The sequence below is a fragment of the Anarhichas minor genome, unplaced genomic scaffold, assembly GCF_050575085.1.
Source record: "Anarhichas minor isolate MPS153535 unplaced genomic scaffold, ASM5057508v1 ptg000002l, whole genome shotgun sequence".
Classification (NCBI taxonomy): domain Eukaryota; kingdom Metazoa; phylum Chordata; class Actinopteri; order Perciformes; family Anarhichadidae; genus Anarhichas; species Anarhichas minor.
Genome location: NW_027466448.1, coordinates 9,550,701 through 9,575,782, shown reverse-complemented (window position 1 = coordinate 9,575,782; position 25,082 = coordinate 9,550,701). Strand labels below are relative to the sequence as shown.

Below are 25,082 nucleotides of genomic sequence, written 5' to 3'. Positions count from 1 at the left end.
CGCTGTCTTTTGGCGGTCTGTGTGCTAAATCTATCGTCCCCTTGAACTTCACTGACTCATCATTACAAAGGCTCTATTTTAAATTGTAGTCCAGGTCAGCAGGTGTTCAAACATCATGCTGGATTACAGGGAAATGTCAAATTACATGCAACATTTTTACAATTCAACAGTTGTGCGTTCATACTAATCACATCTGATTTGATTATTTAAATCAAAATAATATTGCTTCACAGATTCATCTGCGAGATCTCATGTAGATAGAATTTTTATGACATTTTCCCAGAGCCAACAATAACAATTCAATTAATTAAATTACTTGTTTTGTCTGACCAACTGTCCAAAACACAAATATATTAAAATATTTTACAATTGTAGTTTCAACCAGAGAATAATTGGTTGATTGGCTAATTGTTTTAGCTTTACTTTAGAACAAGCAGATAAAGAACAAATGTGTGATATAAAGCTAAAGTTTTTCTTTTTATAACTTCAAATTAAATATTTTTAGTTTGGCCAAGCAGAGTTCATCCTGCCACTCAGAGACTGGGACGCTTGACAAATATGGGTCCTAGCTGAATTATGATCACAGCACTAGATCTCTCTCCACTAACCCCCGAGGCCTGAGGGCAGAACGTGTGGGAAAGCAGGATTAACAGGAAGTTGTTGTGTAAAGGCAGAGGTGTGTGTGTGTGTGTTTGTATGAATGTGGGTAGTTTATTGCGTGTATATATGCGTATGTGTGTGTTTGCCCAGCGGGCAGAACACAGGGCCAGGACAGGAAACAAAGTGGTTGTGCCACCGGTTAGAGGAAGCAGAACGACAGATAAATTACCCAGAGTCAGGCTGGCAGGACTTCTGAGGGCAAAAGCTGAGTGGACATTTAGGGAGGACAGAGTGTTGACATGGAGGATGGTGTGCCAAACCAAACAGGAAGATAAAAAAATGCATCAAATTTGTTTTTAATTTACCCAGTATTTTAAACTCGGTCTATATTTGTTACTCTGATTCTGGAGGAGGTTAGAGTAAATGCATGCGCTTAGAGAAAAATAACAGGATCTGCACATTAGGTACCATTTGTTTGTAAGTAAAGTATGTCGGCTATATGGGAATGGATTAAAGTAAACAATTAAAACACGACTTAGTAAGGTGTTGGACCACCACGAGCCACTAGAACAGCTTCAAATGCTTCCTTTGCATTAATCCTACATGTCTCTGTAACTCTACTTGAGGGATAAAACACCATTGTTATAAAAGATATTTCCTCATTTGGCATTTGATGATGGTGGTGGTGAGTCTGTCGAATCTGTCCGTCTTAAATATCTCATAGGAGTTCAGTTGAGATCTGGTGAATATGAAGGCCCCATTCACATCATTTTCATACTCAAATCATTTAATTTCATGTCGTTTATTCAGCTTTTTCCTACAATTTGTCACCCACCTGTGAAGTGTGTGAGGCTATCTATTTTATATGTGTGTGTGTGTGTATATATACATATTGTATTCACACTTGTGTGATTTAATTTTTTATATACAATGAGCATTGGCAGCCTGTTAGCTCAGATTTTCAGTGGCAACACCTTCTCTGATATTGTGACAATAAATATGAGATAAGCGATCCAAATTTGGCAAAGGCTGCCATCTAGTGGTCATATACCACCTGTTCAGTCTTACAGTGTCCTTGCACTTCACCAAACACTTGCCACATATAAGTTTCTGATTTGACTCTATAATGAACAAGGAAACATTGTGGCGCATTTCGGGCTAATTGAGTAACAGCTTCTGTCTTTATTAGCAACGGTTTAATGAAACCGAACATGTAATGGGCCCAACATCTCCATCTGACTGAAGCACTGAATCATTTGTTGTATCTCTTTATCTAGAAGCCAAAGGTCTTTATAGTTGCCGAGCTGAGAACTGGTATTGGGCCTGTGGTCATTGAGTGTGGCATATTAAAACATATTCAGGAAGAAATGGGTTGTGAGCTGTGTGATTTGGGAGAAGTGTGTCCCATTTTATTTTTTGTTAGACGGACATACATTTATGATACAAGCTTAATAGCTGCTTAGTTTGGATGTGTTTCAATTGGATGACTTTGTGTCAGAAGCTTGGAAAAGAAGGCAGTGTGCGTTGTTTGAAAATGTATACAAAAGTCTTTGTCCCCTCCCTGATTTCTTCTATTTTTGCATATGTGACACACTGAACTGTTTCAGATTTTTCCACAGAATTGATTATCATACAAAGACAACCTGAGTAAACACAAAATACAGTTTCTAAAAGTAATCCAACACCTCCTGTAAGAAAGTAATTGTCCTCTTCGTTACTCATTCAACCAATGGATTAAATTAAATTGAAAACACGCCAATACTGCCGACCTTGTTGCATCTAAACATCACTTATATAGATCCTATCCAGCAGTGGGAAGCTAGCTAAAAGATCTAAGCGTGCAGCACACTATGACACGATCAAAAGAAATATATCGGTCTGGAAAGGGTTACAAAGCAATTTCCAAGGCTGTGGGACTCCAGTGAACCACAATGAGAGTCATTATCTAGAAATGGAGAAAAATTAGAACGGTGGTGAATCTTCCCAGGAGTGGCCGGCCCACAAAAATAAATTATCTAGGAGTACATTGACGACAGGAAGTCACAAAAGAACCCAGGCAAAACAATTCAGGAGCTGCAGGCCTTGCGATGGTGTGGGGATGCTTTGCTGCTTCAGGACCTGGTCAACCTGCCATAATTGACGGAAACACAAGCGCAAGTCCACCTCTGCATGGCTCAAAATAAACAAAGTGAAGGTTGGAGTGGCCCTATCAAAACTTGAAACCAGCCGAGATGCTGTGGCAGGAACTTAAACGGGCGCTTCATGCATGAAAACCCTCTAATGGGGCTGAATTAAAGCAATTCTGCAAAGAAAAGTTTGCCAAAATTCCTCCACAGCCATGTGAAAGACGGATCTCTGGTTAATGGAAGAGTTTGGTTGCAGTTGTTGCTGCTTAAGGTGGTACAACCAGTTAAGTTTAGGGGGAAATTACTTTTTCACATGGGTGAGATAGGTGTTGGGTTACTTTTCTTCCTTTTAATAATTGAAATCTTTAAAAAATAATATTTTGTGTTTATTCAGGTTGTCTGTGTCTTATATTCAATCTTTGAAGATCTAAAACAGTTGATGCAAAGAGAAGGAATCAGGAAGGCGTGTGTGTGGCATTCTGAACCTGATTTGTTAATCTGTGGCGGCTCGTTAACGCATGTGTGCTGGACGGACTGTAGTTGTATGCATGACAATGACAGAACGTTTTCATTTCAACCAGGGTATGATAAAATGCTATAAATGTTTTAAATTAAGTAGTTAGCTCTCTTAAAAATGAGTTATTTTTTACACGTCTTGATATATAAGAGATGGGAAACAAAACGGACACACTGGTACAGGTTCTTGCAAATGTATTAATGTGGGCAACAAAGCAGTTGGCAAACAAGTCATTTTTTTCATGTCAATTCAAAAACAACCAACAAAGAAGTTTATTTATTTTCCCTTTTAAGGCCTAGAGAGAAAGAGTTACGTAGTTTATGATATTCAACAACCTATGAAATGAAGGAAAAGCTCTACTCGGGGTCTAAGAAATCTGTCAGGTGTAAATCACCTCCATGAAAAAAAAGAAAAAAGGTTCCTGAGTGAGAAACGAGGCTGTGAGTTTCAGTCAGTCATACACAAAAGAATTTAATGTGACTAAAGTTGAACAGCGTTAGTGTCGAGAGTGTGTTCTCAATAGTCTTACACACTGTTCAGAAGAAGGATGATCTCCAACTGCGTATGGCTCTCAGTACAGTACTGAGGCAAAGGAGTGTGATGTGAAAACAGTTCAGAAGCCACGTTCAAAGAAATGCATTTGAAACGTATTCTGTACAGTGTGAATCCGTACCTACAAAGAAACACTGAAAGAGATGGGAGTCTCACAAATAGGAAGACGGAAAACATTCCTGGTAAATGTTAATAAATTAATAAGGAAGCCTGGTGAAATTGGCATCTATCACAATTGAGAATTACTGATATTTAAGGTAATTGTCAGTTGAAATTACTGCAGAGCCAGAAAAATGCTTGTCTGATTCCACAGCTGACTCAACCATTTGCTGTCAGCCAACACATTTTGCATGATTTTCAAGTAAGGAATTGCTGAACAAAAGGCCAAAGTGTAAGATTAGACAAGAGAGGAACTCTCCCTTTCAGTCAAAAAGACAAAAAAAGTTTGCCCCTACTGTTGGACATTTGTTACTAAATGTTTTCTGATTACAGTTGACAATCATGTTCAACCCGTTATATGTAAAATATGAATGAAAACAGGAAAATAGACTAATTCAGGTGTCACTAGACAAAATAGTGCGTTGTTATACTCAAGGAAAATTAATTTCATTCACACAAAACAAAGGCCATCAAAAATACAGCCATCGAACCGCCTCAATACAGTACAGTATTTTAGAAAACATGGCATGTAATACATTTCAGTAAAGTACATTTTTATAAATTTTGTGCTAATACGAAAATAGCAATACAAACGGTATCATGCTTTTTCTTCATCGAAGTGCGGCCAAAAAATAACATTTCTTTGTGATTTTTGGGCTGGCGTTGAGCAAAGTCACATGCATTAAGAGGGCACAAATAATTTACACTGCATCAGGAAAATGTTGACAACCATGAAACCTTTAGACAACAAGTCAAATAATACTAACACTGTTGTATCATAAAACGGATACTACCAACAGCAGTGCCAAGTGAGTCTTTTATTCCTCTAAGCGCACATTGTAACAAAAACAAACCACATGAAACTTACTGTTTTCAGTGGACTGATTAGTACGCACATACACGGTATATGTATGTTTTATGTCAGAGTACACACATGTTTGCATTATCGCGCTTATCCAACTGCATGTGACTTAAGGTTACTGCACATGGACAGTGTAGTGTTAACATGCACATACTGAGATTAAACGTTTGGCTGAAACCACTTGGTTCTCTCATTCACTTGAATGGTCAATAGGCTGATGTACAGTATCTTTATGCTGGGCTGGGGTTTCCCCATCATAAGATTGATGATATTAGTCGGTCAAAAAAGACATTTGCGAAGGCAATGAATATGGTTGTAAACCTGTTCCCCAGTAACAAATACTCAAGGTTTATCCAGAGGCACCATGTGTTGGCCTGTCTTGCAATCAGCACAAGCAACGTGTGCATTCGGACGGGAGGACATGTGGTGACGGTGTAGCAGTTCACTTCACTTTCGTCCACAACGTGCTTTCGGGAAGCCAGGCCCAGCGTGTCTTAGCAGGCCTCCTTGGCTTGGCTTGGCATCTTGCACATCATCAGGATCTGCTTCAAGGCTTTCTGGACATCCTCGTCCATCTGACCCTGAAAGCACAAAGCGCCGGTTCAGTTAACTAACTGATAAATACACCATAAGTAAAACTCAAATTACGAAGGGATTTAATACAAAGAAAAATCTCTCTCTTGTGAGTGTAGTCATCGTATTGGGATGGAGGCAGGCGTTTTATTTCAAAACCATGGTTAATTAAACCAAAACTATGTCCATGGCTAAATACCACAACTGGTAAGTGAGAAATAATATATATATTTACACTCCACATAACCATGTGGTTATCTCCGATGTGATACAAGAGGATGGAGATGACGTGTTGCATATGAGCTTATAGAAAGGTGAACCATTCCTTTAAAAATTGGAGTTAAAAACGAACGGATGGATATACCTGGACAGCATAGAGGAGGTGCATCCTGTAGACTGACACTATATCATTGTGCTGCTTCTTTGACTCCTGCAAAGAAAAACATCAGGTAAATACACACATTTGTCACCGGTACATTTCAGAATTCAAACTTCCAGTGCGCTCTTTCAAAAATGGTGATTACTGTGTGTTCTATCTAAACTATATGTTGACCAAATCTTACAGCTAGCTGGTACTGTAGTTGTTTGATCTGTTGCTGCGTCGTCTCCAGCTGCTGGCTTAGCTGCTGGTTTTGCTGCTGTCTCTTGGAGGGGGAACCGGAGCTGTAGGAGAGCTGTGATAGGCTGTTTAAGGCATCCTTCAGCTTCCCCACCTCCCGCGACAGGTCATCTATCTGATAGGGAAAAACATAAAGCATGCGGTTAATGAAACAATGAACTTTGTAGAATGTTTGTGGTCACGGGGAAAAAAACAAGGTCCTGAGAAGACTGTCCCAAGTTTAGGTCGACTCACCAATTTCGAAATCGTGTTTCTATAGTACAGTGCTGGACAGACGCTACTGAAATGTCAAGTGGTGCAATAGTGATGGTACCTCTGCAGCAGCACCTACCCTCTTGTTTTTTTCTCTCTCTGAGGCAACGTGGTTCTCCACCAGCTGTTTGAGCTGACACACGGCATCCTGGGACTCTGCCAGCCTGGTGGTCAGCGTCTGGTTCTCCTTCTCCCTCGACATCACCAGCTCCTGCAGAGCCTCCCACTCTGCACGATTATCCCGTGCCTGATGGGTACGAGTGTGGATAGGTATGTTTTAATAAATACATGGTATGGAAAGATAATAATCCATCCACGTTTTTATTTTTTTACTTCTCACCTTCTGCCATGCATCAGCAGCCTCCAGAGCCATCTCGTCCTGCTTTCTGAGGGCCCCCTGGAGGAGCTGCGTCAGGTGGTTCACCTTGCCCTCCAGCTGCTCTTGAGTGTTCTCGTGCTCAGCGCGGGAGACAGAATCATCGGGGGTAACATCTTTCTCTGCTGTCAGCCTTTTGTGAAACAGACACGAGTAAGTCATGGTGACCCTGATCACTCCAGTAGGAGAGACAATCTTCATATAAATCACCTTTTAGCCCCCACACACTGGATTGTGAACTAGTTATGGAGTATAAAGTACAATATTTTCCTCTGAAATGTAGTGGAGAGGTATAATGTAGCATAAAATGCAAATACTCAAGTATCTCAAAATTGTAGAGTGTTAAAACTAAATGTACTTAGTTACATCCCTCCACTTCTTTTTTGATTGCTCATATACCATTTCATAAGCCCCACCTCCACTTCAAGCTGTAGTCTCAAGTATAAGCGTAAAAAGATATATCAACATGTGACGTAAGTTTTCTTCCTCACCTGTTCTGAAGAGCCTCCACCTGCAAGATTTTCTGGTGTAGCTGCTCTTTCAGCGTCTCCGACTGGCTTTCCAACTCTTTGATGGCGTTTCCCAGCGATGACATCACCTGCGTGTGGTCGGCGAGGGCCACGGAGCTCTGTGCCTGAGCTTCTGCTTCCTGCTTCAGCAGTGAAATCTCCTCCTGAGCGGCCGAGTGCTTCTTCCCCGTCTCAGCGAGCAACGTGTGCAGCTCCTCCACCTTGCTGTTCAGCACCTGGACCTGCTGCTGTTGTTCCGAGGAGGGAGATGAGGCTGCACTGCTCTCAGCCAGCTGTTTCTGTGCAGCACTTAGCTGACTTTTGGTTTCGCTGAAGGAGTGCGAGAGTTCCAGCAAGCGGCGCTGCAGCCCAGCGATGACCTCATTTAGCTCGGCCTTCAGTTCTTCAAAGTCTTTGGCTGCTGCTTCAACTGGCACCGTGCCCCTCAGAGCCTCCTAAACAACAAAAGGAAACACGTTATTGATTTCAAAAAGTAAGCGATGCACATCAAGTAGAATACAATAAATAATTGAAAGATAATGAATAGAGATAAATCAATGTTTAAGCAATATCATCTGGGCTTTTTTATACATTCAAAGAGTACTCCACCAATTTAGTGGTGCACTCACAATGGACAGTATGGACTTTGTAAAACTTTATTGCTACTTTTTCAGTAGTATTCCCCGAGATCCGTAAACGGACTTTGAGGTACAAAATCGATGGAGTTCCCCTTTTCAGTCAGACAGAAGTTCAGAGAGGAAAAAGAGGCCCATATTCACCTGGAGCATCCTAATCTCCTCTTGTGCCTCCTCGTACAGCTCCTCGATCTGAGCAGCCCTCTGTTCCTTCTCCTTTGCGCTCCATCTTTCCTCCTCCACCCTCCTCAGGGCTTCCTCCAGCTGTCGGATGCGTTGAGCTGCGTCCTCCTGCTCAGATCCCGATTGGACGAGCAGGGCCCTCAGCTGCTTTACTTCATGTTCAAGTGTCATGTTCAAGTCCTGTTTCTCCACTGGCTCACCTCCTCCCCTTTCCATCTGCACCCTCAAATCCTCCACCTCCTCCACAGCTTGGTGGTATCTCTCTTGAGCGTCAGTCAGCTTTGCCTGAAGCTCCGCGAGACTCTCCATCAACTCTTCCTCTCTTCCTTTCTCCGTCACGCTTTCATCCTCTTCTCTTTCTCTGCCTCGCTCAGGTTTCAGCTGGGCATGAAGCGAGCGGTTCTCCTTCCTGGTTTCTAGTAGTTTCACTTGAATGCTCTCTAGCGCCAGTCTCAACAGTCTGATCTCCTCTTTGCTCCCTCCTCTCCCTCCTTCACTCTCTTCTTCCTCTCGTCTGACAGAAACACCGCCTGAACCGTCTTCCCGTCCCACTTGTGGCAGTAGATCAAACTCATCCTGGGTGGAGTGGAAGGAGGAGTTGGAAGCCATGCTGTTTGGACGACTGTCGTCCTTCAGGTCTTCGCTTACTTGGACGGACGGCTGTTTCTGTGAGGTGAGGGATTGAAAACATTTAAATCTCACAAATAAAGCGCAGTATGAGTTACAGTTGTATGCCTGTCATTACATGGAGGGGAACCGAGACCAAGAAAAGCAGCAAATGCTCACATTCAGATTGACATTTCTGCTCAAATTAATGATTTGAATCATTAATCGATAATCAAAATAGGACTATTAAAAAGTAATTTCCTGTATTTCAAATATAAATGAGAAAAGGATATGATATTAAACAGAACATGTTGAATAAAACAAGCCATCTGAATAGATCCCTTTGGGTTGTGGGAAATATTCAACTTTTTCCACTATTTTCTGACATTTTATAGGTGATTAATCAAGAAAATAAAGTTTACGTTTTGTACCCCATCAATGTGGCTAACTCACACTACTGAAGCCTCATTAACTTTAGTTTATATTTTAAACTTTAATTCTATTTTTCTCCAGGAGGACTGTTGATTTTCTCTTCAAAGCCAGTGTGGACATGAGGGATGACCAATAAGTCTGTAAATGTACATATGAACATGCGAGTATTGTTCTAAGTGAGAGAGACTTGAAAACATGTGTACCTAATTTGTTTTGCTTGTATTTTTTTTACATTGCCTTGTTATATTCCAGATAAAACAGAACTTTTTGTATTGTGTGAACGGTTTGCTATAGTTTAGGTTCTTATATTCAGCGTACTGCCCTTACCTCGAGTGTGTTCATTCATTGGTTTATGGTCAAGTCATGAGCGTGACTGAAGAAGTTACATACCTTAAGTTTGCCTGCAAGTTGCTGATTCTCCACAGTTAGAGCAGTAATCTTGGCTTTCAGAGCACAAACCAGAGTTGCAGATGCTGTAAAACCGTGCTCGACCTGTCAACACGTACACACATACATTCACATGTAGAGGCACACAGAGACGGAAAAGCAACGTTAAGGACCACTAGCTACCTACTGAAAAACAAAAACGAGTTTTGACACGTCTAAAGCTTAGGTTAGACCTCCTCCAAGAATGCCCAAAGTGAAAAGGTTCAGCAGTATACAGCTGTCTGTTGTCAGAGTATAGTATTACGCTCACAAAAGCAATGTTGATTCAAGGTTTAACTACCAGAAAGACTTTTAGTGGACAAAAAGCTAAGAATGTATCAAAATAGCCACCAAGAAAAATATCTATATCTAGCCCAAAAGTTTTTTCAATTCTCTTAATCAAAATAAAAAGACATTTTAGTTGGTTCGGGTAAAAGATACGAAAGGTTTATTCACCAATAATTATATTCAACGCATGTGCTCTACTTTTCAAACTAAAAGTCTGACATCATTTACTTTTTACCGTTTTTTAAATCTGCTCATCTGTAATATAAATATAGTCACCTTTGTTTCCAGTTCGGGACCCGTCACCGTCTCCACGGAATGCTTCAGGTCTTCGATTGTCTCCAGCAACATGTTTCTCTCCTCATGGAGCTTTTCGACCTCCTCTCTCATTGTCGTTCCTTTAACCTCATCGTCCTTTTGAAATGAGGGGAAAAGGAGGAGTGGCGGGAAAGAGGAGTGGGAGGAGACCAAAGGAAAAACATGGTCAAGGAAAGAGAGTAGAAGGTGAGAGAAGGAGGGAAAAGGGGATGAAGGTTGAAGGCAAGTATTTAGCTAATTCGCACATGAGCTTCAACTGTAATATAAATCACAAGACAATTATCAACAAAATGTCACCCTCTGGAGTTGATATTTAAGAATGTTGCATATTTGTCATCTTTGCACCTTTTTAATATATATATTTTTCTTTTCATATAAATTTAAGTTACTAGATAATATGCTGTATTTTTTCTATGGATACTGCGAGTCTCCTTATTCCTACTACTGATCACTACTGATACACGGTCAATGGCATTTGCTGCAAGTTTGGGGCTTATAGAATATTTTAATAATTATATAAAATAATTTGTATAAGACTCTTAAGCTAAAGAAACCATGTTGTTGATGAAACATCTTATGGAATAAAGTCTGCCATGCTTCTTATTGAGGTTATTATATTGGTTATATATATACACAGTATATACTTTGTTTTACCTTGTAGTTGAATCTTTTTGGAGTGTCACTTTTGTCGGATCCAGGGGTCCCAGCGGAGGTGAGGACTGAAGGAGTAGAAGGCCCAGAGCTCTGAAGATGAGTGAGGTTGATTAGTTTTTGTAAAATTTTGTTAGGATTTGGTTTGATTCAAAAGTCAAGATTTGTTCTTGAGCAGCATGGAAAACAAATGAGTGCAACGTGTTTGTAATCTGTTAGTCCAGAAACCCAAGGAATACGATTCAAATGTCAGTGTCCCATTAAAACAATGAGGTGCCCTAGATGTTTGTATGAAGAACAGCTTTAAATCCTAAACTTTCGAAAACAGGCAGATTAGTACATAAATTAAATGATCATACATGTTATAAAAACTGTGTTATCCTTTGGCAAACCATAAACTAATGAGAGACTGACTGAACAGTAACATAACAGATACTATGATAGACGAGTAGGCCTGTAACTCTTTTTTTGGATATATTGTCCCAGAAATAATTGCAGTAAAATAGATTTTTGTAATTTTAAGATAATTTTATGCCACTAATATAATAATTATATAGCATAATAATGCATGTACAAATTTAAAAATGTCCTAAATAAATAAAACATAAAAAATAAAACCACACAACCAAACCATAAATAATTTGGACTCTCGGGCTCTGTCCACAAAAAATGTGCAATGTCTGCGTAATGCCCAAATCTTATAATGGAAGGGAAAAACCCTGCAGAATATTCTGGCATCACGTTTGCTAAAATCTCGGTGACATTCATGCAAAAACGACCTGCAATAATATCGTACAATAAGCCAGTGAGCTAATAATTGTGACGGGTCTACAGACCAGACACATACAGGTCTGACTACTCATTCTGTGAATATACTGCAGACATGCATTAATATAAAGAGTGGCATACTGATACAAGCAGACAGATACAAAGAGAGACATGCTTTTACCTTCAGTGGGCTAATAGGAGGTGGAGGTGCTTTTCGTTTTTTGGGAGTTGTGATCCGTTCATCACTTAGTTTAGCTACTTGATCATGCTGAGGAGCCAGCAAAGAGAAAAGAGAAGAAAGGCAAAGGAAAGAGAAAAAGGAGGGATTCAGTGCTGGTTAGTAAGAGGAGGGTCAATCGACGAGAGCTACAGTAAAACTTCAGTTTTGTTTTCCCGAAATAGCAAGTAAGAGATTTTCTACAAGCTGAGAAATAAGTAATATCGACACATAAGAAAAGCTGATACTAAACTACAATCTATGAGTTGTAGCTACACAACAGAAATTAGATACAATTTGGCTTCAGCTCTTTTTCATTATGAATCACATAATAGTACTAAAACTTAATTTAGACTATTGCTAGTTTATGGATGTTTTAAATTCAGATGTTTTAGTAACTGCGATTGCCTGTTTGTGAGAAGCTCTAAAGAAAAGTATTTTTAATAAAGCGTGTGTTACCTGAGGACTTCTAGGAGACTTTGTATCTGTTAAAAAAAATGACAAGAAGAACATAAAAAAAAAAAAAAAAAAAAGCAGAATCAAATAGAAGTGGTAATTATAGCTTTTTCTTTGGATACATTTTCTACTACGTGTGACATTGCTTTCATAGAGAAACACCAAACATATACAAAAAAAAGAAAAACATTACTGAGAGATCTCCTCCAGATGGCGGTGTTGACATTGAAACCAGAGCAGCACAAAGCTCTACCACCCAGACCTGATGCATTTTGTGGTCCTCACAAGTTCAACCATTAAATGTCTACCTGATAAGAGAAGTCCCTCCCAGATTTCACCAGACAACTTCATTTACTGTTTCATAACCACATGGTAAGGCTGTTACCTGGTGTTCTTTTCCTCAACCTGAATACAATAACTCCAAAAGTGTGTGTGTGTATAAGGCAAAAGATTGTCACAATAATGTAAATACACATCAATATTTGCTTCTGCTGCCTCCACGCTCTTACCAGAGGCCGGTTGTCTGTTTACGGCAGCATTGAGGGCGGTTTTGACCTCAGAGTTGCCCAGCAGCTTGGTGTAGTGTTCGACGTCATGGCCTTGTGAATCTACAGCCGACAGATCTGCTCCTCGCTGAACCAAGACTTCAACAACAGAAACGGCGTTTGACTCGCCAGCCAGCATCAAGGCTGTCCTGCAACACAGAATACATCCAAAACGTGTCTTTAAAGTGCTCAATTCAAAATTCAGAGCATATCTATGATTGAGGGATTGCTTCCACACGGCTCTCAATTTTAAGCTGAGCCAGCGGCTAGCAGCTAACGGTGCGAACGGCGCGGACAGTGCAAACAAAGAAAACAGTGCTGACAGAGTAAACCAGAGGAAGAACCCGAGGGTGGGTGATATGCTTCCGGGACAATGGCGTGGGTCGCGGTTATCAGCGGTAACCACCGTATAAGCTCAGTGCAGAGCAGCTGCAATTAGCTAGCCAGTGGTTCACACACACGCTGGGGCTCAAAATGCACGAGTGGCTGGACCGGCTACTTTAACAATGCACAGAAGCTCTGATTACAACACACACAAAGGAAGAGTGACTTAATTCTCTGATTAGGTAGACATTACTCCACCGTATCTTTACATTGCAAGTAGCCATTTGCTGCTATATTAATGCTCTGAATGTCAAATTTATCAACTTTAATTAGTCATCACTACTGTCGCACATCATTTCTGAATTTTCCGTGCGTCTTGACTTTGTACCTGCCACTGTTGTCAGAAGTGTTGATTTCAGCACCGCAGTCCAGCAAAGCGCTGCACACCTCAGCATGAGCGTGTTTGGCTGACAACAGCAAAGGGGTGAGTCCGTCCTTTGGAACAAACAGACAGCATACACATTAGATAAGACTGAAATCATCCTGTGGAGGGACCACAAACCACCATAACACACACACACACACACACACCTACATAACTTATCTCTTGTGACATCAGTTCGTGGGCCTGGACATGAAGTATGGCAAGTGTCTGTGGGGTGAGATAAATCTCAGATCCATGTGAAAAAGGGAGTGGATGTTTCCTAAATGAATTTCCCAGCAGATAAACAAAGCCAAAGTTGTTCCAGTTTCTGGAGAAGGCGTAGATTTTTTGGGAAAATCCCGAAAATTATATATTTACAGTTCTAACTGAAGGGGCTGACTCAGCAGAGTTTATTACCTTGTGTTGGGAAACTGAGGCAGTATTTTATGCAACGCAATCCCATATTTGTCACCAGGATTGACGGATCCTAAACCCCAAGCATGACATTTAACCTAACCATCTATGACCTAAATCTAACCGAAACATTTGATTGGCTGGGCTGGTGGAGGGCAGAGTACAGCCTGGAAGGAGCTGCTGCCACATCATCTCCACTGAGATGACATTAGAACTCAATGTTTAACTGTATAAATATAAATTCCCACAGTTCATTTATATTAAACGAAGGGGAAAAAAAATCCGAAGTCATGTCCAACTGGAAAAAAGCAGAAGACTGTGAAGAAACGGTAAAGTGTGTCAGCCTAGCTTTGTGTTTTATATTACAAGGCTGCTGCTTCGACACACCACAGAGAACAAAACTATGTTGTGGGTTCCTCTGAGCTCTGCTAAAGACTTTAACAGCCCCGTGTCTGCTCTGCTCAGTCTGTGTTTCTACTGAACGGTTTCTTTTTTTGGAATCGAAAAAAACACAGAAATATGTTTTTCACCGCAGGGTAATAGATTCAGGGTCTGTGTGGATGAATGTGAGAACACAGGTGTGTAAATGTTTGTCTACACTTGAGTTATGTTTACAACTTGTTGCCATATTGTCAGTTTAAAGCCAGGATACCAAATATGGGCAACAAGGTAAAGACTTAGTGGAGCTGACGTAGAGCTGCAGCCGTGGCTAAGTGTGATAATTTGAGAGGCCTGTCAATCAAAGAAAAGGCACACAGACATGCCCCTGTTTAAAGCTTAATACACGCCTTCATAATAAACACAACTCTCTGTGGTGAACATGTGACAGACTACTTTAGAAAGGGCATTTCTTTCATACCACCTCCGACTCATGAAAAAGGACGTAAGAGTGGAAATGAAAGTGGTCGTTGTGCTAGCCCTGTCACTTTATGTGCTGCCGAATGAGGAATAGGCTGAGGGATACTATGAACCCAACCTTTTTAGCACGCAACCCTGCAAATAGAAGCAATGTCTATTTGTGACCCCTCCTCATGTTGCTCATGTCCGTGAGCTGTGAACTGTTGAAACAAAAAGTGATCAGATTCATTTCAATAATTACAGAGGCCTGAAGCGATAATACTATCCATAAAAAACGAAAGATTGGGGGGAAAAAAAACATAAATAATTTATAATTTTGCGTATAATTTCCTATCCTGTCTCGCAACGCTGTACAAGGTCCTCACTCCTAGGTTGGGAATCATTGCTAAAAGTTCCATCCGAATAAACTTGTGTTTCAGTACTGGGGGAAAGTAATGAATCACTCACCAAACAACTTCCTGGTATGTGGATGTCCACATACAACCTAGAATATACATGCAGACTGTCATTTTGTCTTGTAGAAGTCTGAAGGCTATGATTCACAATCTGACTACAGAACACTGCAAACTGTTATTAACATAAACAATGAAAGCAACTCCTACTGAGCTTTACTTTTATTACGATGTTCTGTCTGAGCTACATGACATGAACTGCTGAGCTAACATGATCGCTAACATTTTGATTAGTGCTTTCACTGTACACTAAAATGTGATGAAGGTATATCATGTGAATTCATAGATGGTTTCATATTCGGACTTCTTCAATTCGGTCATATACATTCAACACTCTTTAGTAGAGCTACACGGATATTGTCCAGGCCAATAAAATCGGCCAATATTAGCTTATTGCAGATATGAACATGCTTATGTTGTGTTTATTGTATACATTTAACAGCCATTACTATTGGTAGACATATCTTTATGGGATTTTGTAAACTCCCAAATATCGATATCAGTATCAGCCTCAAACATCAAGTATTGTGATGACTATACTCTGCTCTAGATCTATCCATCTATCCATCTCTGTATATCATCAGCTACATAACTAATGTTCCTTTTGTAGTCTTCCAAGATTCTTTGACCCACTCAAACCAAACGCATCGATGCCAAACAATTACCAGGCCACGTCTGTGAATTGTGTCAAGGCCGACTTTCTTTAAAAGTAACAGAGAAATAGATTTCTTTCCAACTGAAAACACGAGGAAGCATTTATACTACATCGTACCACTGTCTCAGAACAGAATTTAAGTTTACATTTACTTGATTTTCTATAAACATTCTATGTCCGACATATGAGAGACCTGGCAGATGTTCCTCCGTTTCTTTCCATATCTTGCTTGTTTATTTAAATCAAATATAGATCAGGTAAAGGCGTTCGTTACAGCCATGACGTATGCCTGAAGCTAGCTGGCATGTTCTGCTCAGAACAGAAACAGCAATATGTTCCAGACGACTTTGTGGTCCTCAGTCTTTATGTCCTCTAACAGCAAACAGAGCCGCTCACATCTCACAGATGTTGATGGCTGGAGAAGTAAATGATCACATTTTGTCTTCCTGTCATCGGAAAACCGCTCTAAAGCACCGTCTTACAAAACGTGGTTTGTCGTCTGCGTAAGAACACATGAACGTACGCTTTGATGACACATTTTGAGTGGAATGCGTCATTTGATCATGCAGGTTAGGGTTTCCTAATGGTACACGCAATGCAGCATTTTGCTTAACAAGTAATATTTAAAGTGCTCTAATTGTAACAGAATTTCATAAACACTACACTTTAAAACCGTTACAGCCAGGGGTATAAAGTGAGAGCATGGACAATGTTTAAAAGTCACAACATACAACTTGAGGAAATACATGGGGATCTTAATGAGAAATAAACATAACGTCTTTTAGTCGGCTAAGAGACCACTCTGTGCGTGTTTATGTCCAACAGGCCAGCTGTGGCATGATAATAAAAAAGGGAAATAAATGGGCAACACATTCTGTTCTCCATTTCTTTTCCCTCTTTTTCTATTACACACACACAACATATTACACAACAGTTGGGTAAAAACCACAGGCATGGAGCGTCACTGCAATGGAGACCACATGTCTGCGGCTTGAGAGCAGAGTTCCCACAGTAAACTGACCCCCTACCTCACACACATCCATACATGCACACACAATGTACATTAATCAATCATTAAACGGAGAAGGACAAACAAGGATCCTTCATATTATAGATGAACAGCTGTGAGAGACAGCTGAAGCCAATTCAAAACAATGTTGTTTTACCTCTGCTCTCTTGACACACATTAATAAGCACATAAAGGGACGCAGACCAAACTCCAGCTGGGGAGATGAAATGTTGGGACAGAAAATAAAAAAAGCATCCTATTGCAACCACAGGACCAATAAGACAGGTAAATATTTACGAAAATCCAAACAGTGATCAACCTTCCGAGAGCAAATTCTTCTCTGGAAATTACACAGAATAAAAATGATATGAATGAGACTGAATACTACCCTGCCAGGAAAATAAATTCTGAGAAAGAAAGAAAGTGGAAGTAATAATCCAAGTACATACGGCATCTTTCAGGTTGATGGGACTTTTGAGTTCACACAGCAGTTGGACGGTCTGGATGTTCCCACTGGCAGCTGAAGATCAAATTAAAAAAAGTCAGAAATGAAGAAGCACTTTCTTTTAAATTTACATTTTTATATATCTTTTAATGTTATTTATTTATTTTGCAAGGCAAGGGTGATAAGTATATAGTTTGTGTTAATTAGTTTGTATGTGCAGGCATCCTTGTCTATGGTACCTCGTGTGCAACGATGTTTATGTGACAAATTAAATAAAAAAAGTTGATCACAAAAAAAGGACAAAGGTGTTCAGAGATAGCAGTGTGGTCTAGATTAGTTAGGTCTAGGATTTAGTTTAGGGAGAAATGTATCTCATCTGCTCCCCTCTCTGATTTCCAAAAGAACAAACATGATTGGTTTATGGTAGTTGTACTGTTGCAACACATGACACTCGAAAGCCAATTAAAAGTGCAACATTGACAAACCAATCCAATTATTGATTTCAACAGTTGTCAACAATCTGTAAACTGAAAAGAGATCTGTCATACTCTCCAAGTGTTTGTTTTTAGACACAGAAAGTTGCAGCTTCATGAAGAAATGATGAGGTCTGTGAGAATCTTCCCATCACTAACACAGTGTTTGAATAAAAACCTGCAAGAGTATTATGGGAAATTTTGATTGAAACTAACTGGGCTGGAATCACATTTAATCACCCAATTCCAAATATGGCAGCAAATTTCATCCGAATAATATCAAGAGCTTTAACTTAATCTCACAAGACATTTTCCCACGTCCTTGTCTAAGCAGACTAATCTTCAATAAAAGCACTTCGGTTTGATTAACCCTTGGGGCACTGAGACACTTACCAGCGTGATGCAGAGCAGCCTTTCCTGAACCGTCTACAGCATCGATGGGACATTTACTCTGGAGGGCAAACAGAAAGATAGTATTAGACGTGTAAATGCACATGACGTATGAATGACTGTGAAAGAAAAGTTTGATTATTAAATCCATACAGTTTCCCTGAATGACTTTCTAAAACATGAAATCTGTCCAGGTAATTCCCAACCCTCAAAATATCACATGGCTGCATTTCATATTGTATTTACATGTTTTTGTTCTTCTTTCTCCATTGTTGACCCGCTACAGGTTTTTGGAAAAATAGCATTATTTATTGGAAGTGGTAAATATATTAAATAAATAAAAAAAACACGTAGTATCTTATCACTGTGGAAGCATTTTGTGTGTAAAATATAATGGCTTGATAGATGGCAGCAAATTGTCGCATTATTTTCAGGGCACTCATTATGACATTGCAATTTTAAGCCTCCTTACCTGAATGAGCTTTTTGCAGCACTCGGTGTGATTGTTTTTGGCTGCCAGGTGTAACGGATTGAAACCTGACCAGAAATCAAGAAAGACCAAAGTTAAGAACTTCATTAGGCCAAAGACTTTTGTGACAAATTGGATACAATTAAAAAGAAGACGACCTCAGGAATGAATCTTAGAAGTGGCGCTAAAAAGTATGTGGACACAACTTTTCTATTTACAGGATTTATTGAAAAAAATGATTGCATTTGTCCAGAAATCCAGATTCTAATCAATCCCCCCATATGTTCTATCAATACTGAATAAAACTACAGTACATACCTGCAGCATCAGTGATTGACAGGTCAGCTCCATGGGCCAGGATGACAGATAGGCAGTCTGTCTGTCCTCGTCCAGCTGCCGCATGAAGACTGGAGACAAACCCCAAGCAGAGAACAACTTGGAATCGCAGTAACTACCAGTCATAACATTTATGACAGCAGAGATTTTTTATATACGACAGCCATTTTACATATTTGCAAGCTTCAGAGTAACATTAAATATCTCATGACGTGGGAACTTTAACTTGAAAACTGCTCCCTTGCAAAATGGTGGCATCTACATGCTCATACAGCAGACTGTAAAACCACAGCTCTTAATTCTTACACCTTATTGTCCGTTTGTGCTTTTGTGTGCAGTAGGCAATCAATACAAGCCCTTTCCAGCTCAGCGAGCAGAATGAAAAAAACACTACACATGCCCAGCTTTCCTTTTGGTGTTTGTGTGTACTTGATACACACTCACACACTCTTACACTCTCACACAACTGCACCCACATGCCTTTCTATCAGGTGTTATCACTATAGAGATACTGTAGACTCCTGCTTTGTGCGTCCTGAAAAGATCAGAGCGTTGAGATCCCAAACTACCGCATTCATCGTGATTTGCAAAGGCTGTGAGGATGCATCTGTATGTGTGTTTCTGCGTTCTAGTCACACACACACACACACAAACAGAGAAAAGGTCAAGGATGTGAACTACTGATGGGACAAAAATAAAACCTGTGTGTTTCAGCATGTAAGAATCTGCACATTCGTTTCTTCTTGCATTTGTTCTTGTGTTTTGGTGTTCCTGGCACCGCATGAGTAACTCAACACATTGAGGTCAGCGGGTGTTGTGTTTCAGAAAAAGAAAAGAGGTAAAATATTAACGCTGAGCCAATGTGGTTATCAACAATCTCGACAGAAATGAACTGGCTCGCAAAAACACTGAATGTCCGGGAGGCTGAATTAATGTTTGAAAATGTCAACCTTTCAGGAACTAAGAAAAAACGCTGTATTTTTAGATTGGCCATTAATTTTTAACATAGTGTTGTGAAACGGAAAAGTAGTTACATAAGCCCAAGACTTGAGATTTTCAGCATCGGCTGGAGTCATATGCAATCCTAAAACTTAAAAGGAAAACACAGAAATCACCAAGACTGGTAGCGTTTGCCTAAAATTGAATACGCCCATTTTTATTTGACCACAATCACACTATTTCTTATCACACATTTGTTATTAAAGCGTGAGCTAAGTCCCAGATTGCACCTGAAAACCTGCACTTATTGTCAGATATTACTAAACCAGGCTGTAAGCTGGAGAGACTGGACATTTCATTCCACACTGATGTTTGTGTAGCAGATCTGAATCAAATTGCCTTTCATTTTTGATTGAAGCTGCTTCCCTCATGCTCGTACAGTCCGCGTCCTACAAAAGCCACAGCAGACTATTGTCTCTGTGCTAACAAAGTTAATTTCCTTGATTGCCACATCTGTACCACATTTTCCTTTGTTCTTTTGTAGATAACAGTAAGAATGCTTACGCTGATTTGCCCTCGCCGTCCAGTTTCACAGCGCTGGCACCTTTCTTGGCAAGAAGTGATGCCACCTTCTCCACCTCGCCATGCTCCACCGCAGCAAGCAGGCGCTCGTCGTTTTTGTTCCACTCATTGACCTAAAAGGGACGATTTGTAAAAAAAATGGAGAGAAAGACAAAAGAAAACATCATTATCATCGAGACATTGGTGTTATGTATGTATCCATGGTTTTAATTCTAAGAAAGAATGTAATAGTCATTTATTTTATAACTAATAATAATAATGTATACCTTCCCAACAATGATCACCGCCAGACATTAAGACATTTTACTCTGCAGCCAAAATGCCCGAGATGACCTTAATGTGAGTAATGATTCTCAGAGGGAGAGAATGTTTTTTTGGCTCTGCTATAGCCCACACAAAAGAAAGCATTTGTCTCCATATGTGAGAACACACACACACACACACACACACAGAGAGATATCAGCTATTGGAAAGCTTCAATCATTATCCTCATACAGAGAGATTCCACAAAACACAACAGTAAGCGTTGAGAGCTGTCCACAACATTTACCTCTGAGAGAAGAAAAAAAATTACATTATTAAAAGACATTTACAATAACCATGTAAAAAGGACAGTGGACGCAAATTATATTAAACCACAATCAGGAATATCAAATTAGGAAAGAAGTAGCTACTCATTTCAAGGAAAATGTGTTTAAAGAAATGGTTGTTAAAAGAGCATGTTGTAAATTTATTTCCTTAACTTGATAACGGAGTAAGGGGGCAGAACAAAACCTGTGCACCCCGCAAACATTTTGGCAGCACAAGCTCATCAGTCAGCTCTCCCTGCAAGCATCTGTGCATATTAGGATGCAGCACAGTATTAGATTTGACCCGATAGCCTACTGACCCAACCGTGAGAAGAGCGGTGAACTCTCTGACTCCAGAAATACTTCAAACTTCGGCAAACTGTACTCTATTTTCAGAGAGAGCAATACGCCGACATAGCGATACATGGTGTAAATAGCCTCTGTGGCAAACACCCAAATGCAATCACTGCAATACATTTTGCACAGCTGGTGGAAAATTGCTGGGCTATAAAAATCCCTTCTGTCATTGAAACAGCTAGGATGACCACTGAGCTGAAAGAGCCACAGATGCCTTACTGTGGACCAGTGAGTCAATTAAAAATACTAAATTGTTGGTGTTTTTTAAACTAAAAATTTTATAAAAAATGTTGACAGAGCAGAGAAATATTATCGCTTTTTTGGCAAGGAGCACTGGAAGATTGTTGTAAACCTACACACACTCTTTGTGATCCAACTCTTCAAAGCACTAAAGCGGGAGGCGATACTATTTAGGAGGTGGTGTAAGACGAGAAAGTTCTCCGACAGACTGGAAATAACAGATTGGATATAAAAAAAACACCCAGAGCACCGACACAGACATGTGAAAAAGATATATGAATCGGCCAGGTGCCTCTCCGTGTCTGTGATGAGCGTACTTCACCAAGTATTTCCAAAAATATCCAATACCAGTTTAGAGTTACTCCAAAATAAATGCAAGATCAGGGAAAACGTTGCTGTGGAGCACATGCAACAGTGGTAAGAATGTCAGCAACACACTGCGAGATTTGAGTTAATGTGTGAATTTTAACAGTCTGATTGCATAATTCCTGTTTTATTGAAGATACTGGAAATACACCTAGCAGTAGCCCTTCACTTTTTACTAGCATGCTCGACAGTATACCCCAGAAACTGTTGGCTTACAGCATTTCTGCATTTGCTGGGGTTTTGTCTATTTGCTTATGTTTCGTTGGGAAGTAGGCCTATACCCTGTGGAGTTTTTGACCACAAGCAGCGCTGTGGAACAATGTGTTCCCTAGTGAGTCTCAGTTTTGTTTGTATCATGCACACGCACAAAGGAGGCATGCACATGTGCAGCAGGCAATGTGCAGCCGGTTTCACGCTAATCAACTGATTGACAGTTGATGGCTGGCAGTGATGTCTAAGCGTAGCAATGCGCCAACAAAGAAGAAGCCAGCACGCAAACATATAAATATTTAAAAAAATTGGCTTTCCAAAAGTTGTATGGACGAAAAATATGCATTTAACACGTTTGTTAAGGTTCAAGGATACACAAACGTTTTGGTGAGAAACCCTAAATGTTTGTTTACAAGGAAACACAGCGCACTTTTCAGACACTGTACTTTTATTCTTAAATAAAATAAACACAAAAAATGTGCATACAGGCATGTCTCTCCGCCGCTGCTAAACTATTATTAATGGGAAAACCTTGTGGTGCGGAGCAAATCCTGTAATAAAAAGGTACTATGGGAGTAAGTCAAAGTGGAACAGAGAAGTCAGAGAACATGCCTCTCTCTGTAGCTATGATTGATGTGAAGTGGAACATGACACAGCGGGAGATAACTAAAGCTATAAAGAGGACATATCCCACATGGTGTAGTGTTTAGGATTCCTCGTTTTCACAGAGGTGAGCTGATTTTCCTCCCAGCATGCTGGTTTCAAAAGTCTCATGATTTTCATACAGCCAGTCATGTGGCACTGAAGCAAGCAAATACTACAAAAATAGGTATACTTTAGAGATGGAGAAAGACGCAAATACAAAACTGAGGCATAACTGAAGAAAACGGAAAGAAATATGCATCGACATATGAATGTACTCCTTTTTCTGCTGTCCGAGTTTTAACAAAATCCTCCAAGAAAATGTAAAAGGAACTTGGAGAATTGTTTGTTAATATAATTCAACAAGTTACAAAGTAGTTATCTTCTTATCATGTTGTGTGGACATGAGGAAGGGCGGAACCTGCTGCTGTAATTGAGTGCCTTCATGATCCGGAAACAGCAGCAAAACAAACCCACTCCTACCTATTCCAGGCTGTATTGTGCGGTCTGTAGGAAGAACTGACCATGCTGATCTCTGGGACATTTTCTAAACACAAGAATTAGTACCCCCACCCCACCCCCCACCCCGAGTATGAAATTATTTTACAGAGTTGCTTAACCAGAGTGGCATGTCACACATAACAAAGAATGCTATTGAAAAGTCTAAATACTTGTGCAATGCCTAAGTGGAAGTGTATTCATTTTAAACACAGAAGTATGCTGCATGGGAAAATGTCTCACAGAGCGAAGACACAGGCTTTTAAATGCAGCATGGCATGAAACTACTACCAGCGTTTATCCTTAAAATGCAACAACCCCTAATTTACAGAAAAACCCAGAGGGGACAGGGGAGAGTTGCCATGAAAGATGGTCAACCACACAAACCTGTCCAACCTAAGAGGGCAGTGAGAGGAGTAACATGGCAATTAGTAAGTTAGAGTGTGATTCACAGAGACAGAAAAGCAGGAAAAAAAAGGTATTGGCTAATGCAGCGTTTTTATGAACTTAGGTCCCGGGGTCTGTAGTGTATATTCTCTTGGTTCAGGGCTTTCTGCTGTCATTAAAAACACTGCCAGTAACACTAGACAGCCAGTTCTCTGTATATTCGCCTCAGTAACGATTTGTTCATGCTGTGCTTGGTTGTCAGTTGCTTTGAATCAAGAAACTGCAGCCCACTACCCTTTGTCTTCCAACGACTACCAAACGTTTCTCAGCTATTAGAAAGCTTCGAGCATAATCTCACACACAAACAGTCTTCACAAAAACCTACTCTGAACCTCCACCGTCTACAACATTGTTTACTTTAAATGTTTCACACATCTGTGTCTCAGAAGTGCACGTTCTCCTGTGTTCATGATTAAGTTCAGTTGTTTCATATTGAGCAGGGCTTCCTCTTTGCACCCTGAAGCATACCGCTGGTCACGCTCAAATACATTTTCTGTGATCGACTTAAAATATTCAGTCTGTAATTCAGCTGTAAATGGTTTGTGGGTCGCTCTTATTTTGATTCTTAATCACTATATTACGGTAAAAGAAACACCTCTATCCAAAAGCTGACAAGTATACAGCTGATATTTGCAGTGAATGCTCCCATCGTGGTTTCATTAACAAGAACTGCATGTGTGAGGAACAACTGGAATGGTCTTTGACCCCCTACCAACCAGCACTAACAGAAATAATGACAGGGGAAACACTGATGTACTGCATCACATGATCCTTGCCTAATGGCTTCTGTGATTTTAAAAGCCTGAACAAAAAAGTGAAGGGCTACCCACGACAGAGCAGCATGACATCGATAGCATTAGACTGCAGGACATCGTAATGGACAGGTTTAAGTGGAGCGGAATGCACTGCTCCAGTTCGGTCCCATACACAAGTAGTGTCATCGCAGGGAGGCTGACGAAATAATCATGTGCTGGCAGAGAGGGCGCAAAATCAGCACGGGCCTCGGCTCCAACGTAAAAGTGATTGAACAAAGTGTATTCAAGGGTTTTCTTAACCGAAAAGCTGCTTAATGCAGAAATACTTGCCTGTTTTTAGAGAATCTTTATGTCCTTAAGTTTGCTGCAACAATTTAAACAATTATTCATTCATTTTTCAAGCAAAAGAAAAAAGTCAAACACTACTTCCAGCTTCTCCGTTGTGAGACTATGCTGCCTTTCTTTGTCTTTGATTGTTGGTTGAATATCTGAGGGTTTTGGATCGTTAGCAACACTAGCATTCATCTGGAGTCGTGTTTCTGATCACCAGATGTTAGTCCA

The 25,082-nt window shown here is 40.2% G+C and overlaps 1 protein-coding gene across 2 annotated transcripts in view; it reads right to left on the bottom strand.

The window, feature by feature from the left end:
• Window positions 1-3,420: 3,420 nt before the first annotated feature.
• The window catches only part of rai14 (retinoic acid induced 14), a 34,873-nt gene continuing 13,211 nt past the window's right edge, over window positions 3,421-25,082 (bottom strand). The window contains exons 3-21 of one of the 2 annotated variants that reach the window (XM_076089633.1): window positions 20,420-20,550; window positions 18,899-18,987; window positions 18,584-18,648; window positions 18,115-18,172; window positions 17,253-17,323; window positions 13,380-13,486; window positions 12,632-12,816; window positions 12,126-12,151; window positions 11,631-11,717; window positions 10,685-10,774; window positions 9,992-10,126; window positions 9,392-9,493; window positions 7,925-8,629; window positions 7,128-7,600; window positions 6,601-6,769; window positions 6,340-6,507; window positions 5,953-6,123; window positions 5,754-5,819; window positions 3,421-5,397 (exon numbers count right to left, since the gene is read on the bottom strand). In XM_076089633.1, coding sequence (XP_075945748.1) covers window positions 5,311-5,397; window positions 5,754-5,819; window positions 5,953-6,123; window positions 6,340-6,507; window positions 6,601-6,769; window positions 7,128-7,600; window positions 7,925-8,629; window positions 9,392-9,493; window positions 9,992-10,126; window positions 10,685-10,774; window positions 11,631-11,717; window positions 12,126-12,151; window positions 12,632-12,816; window positions 13,380-13,486; window positions 17,253-17,323; window positions 18,115-18,172; window positions 18,584-18,648; window positions 18,899-18,987; window positions 20,420-20,550 — 2,985 coding nt within the window. In that variant the 3' untranslated portion in view covers window positions 3,421-5,310. The remainder of the gene's footprint in view (window positions 5,398-5,753; window positions 5,820-5,952; window positions 6,124-6,339; window positions 6,508-6,600; window positions 6,770-7,127; window positions 7,601-7,924; window positions 8,630-9,391; window positions 9,494-9,991; window positions 10,127-10,684; window positions 10,775-11,630; window positions 11,718-12,125; window positions 12,152-12,631; window positions 12,817-13,379; window positions 13,487-17,252; window positions 17,324-18,114; window positions 18,173-18,583; window positions 18,649-18,898; window positions 18,988-20,419; window positions 20,551-25,082) is intronic. The other variant, XM_076089641.1, reaches the window with a different exon arrangement.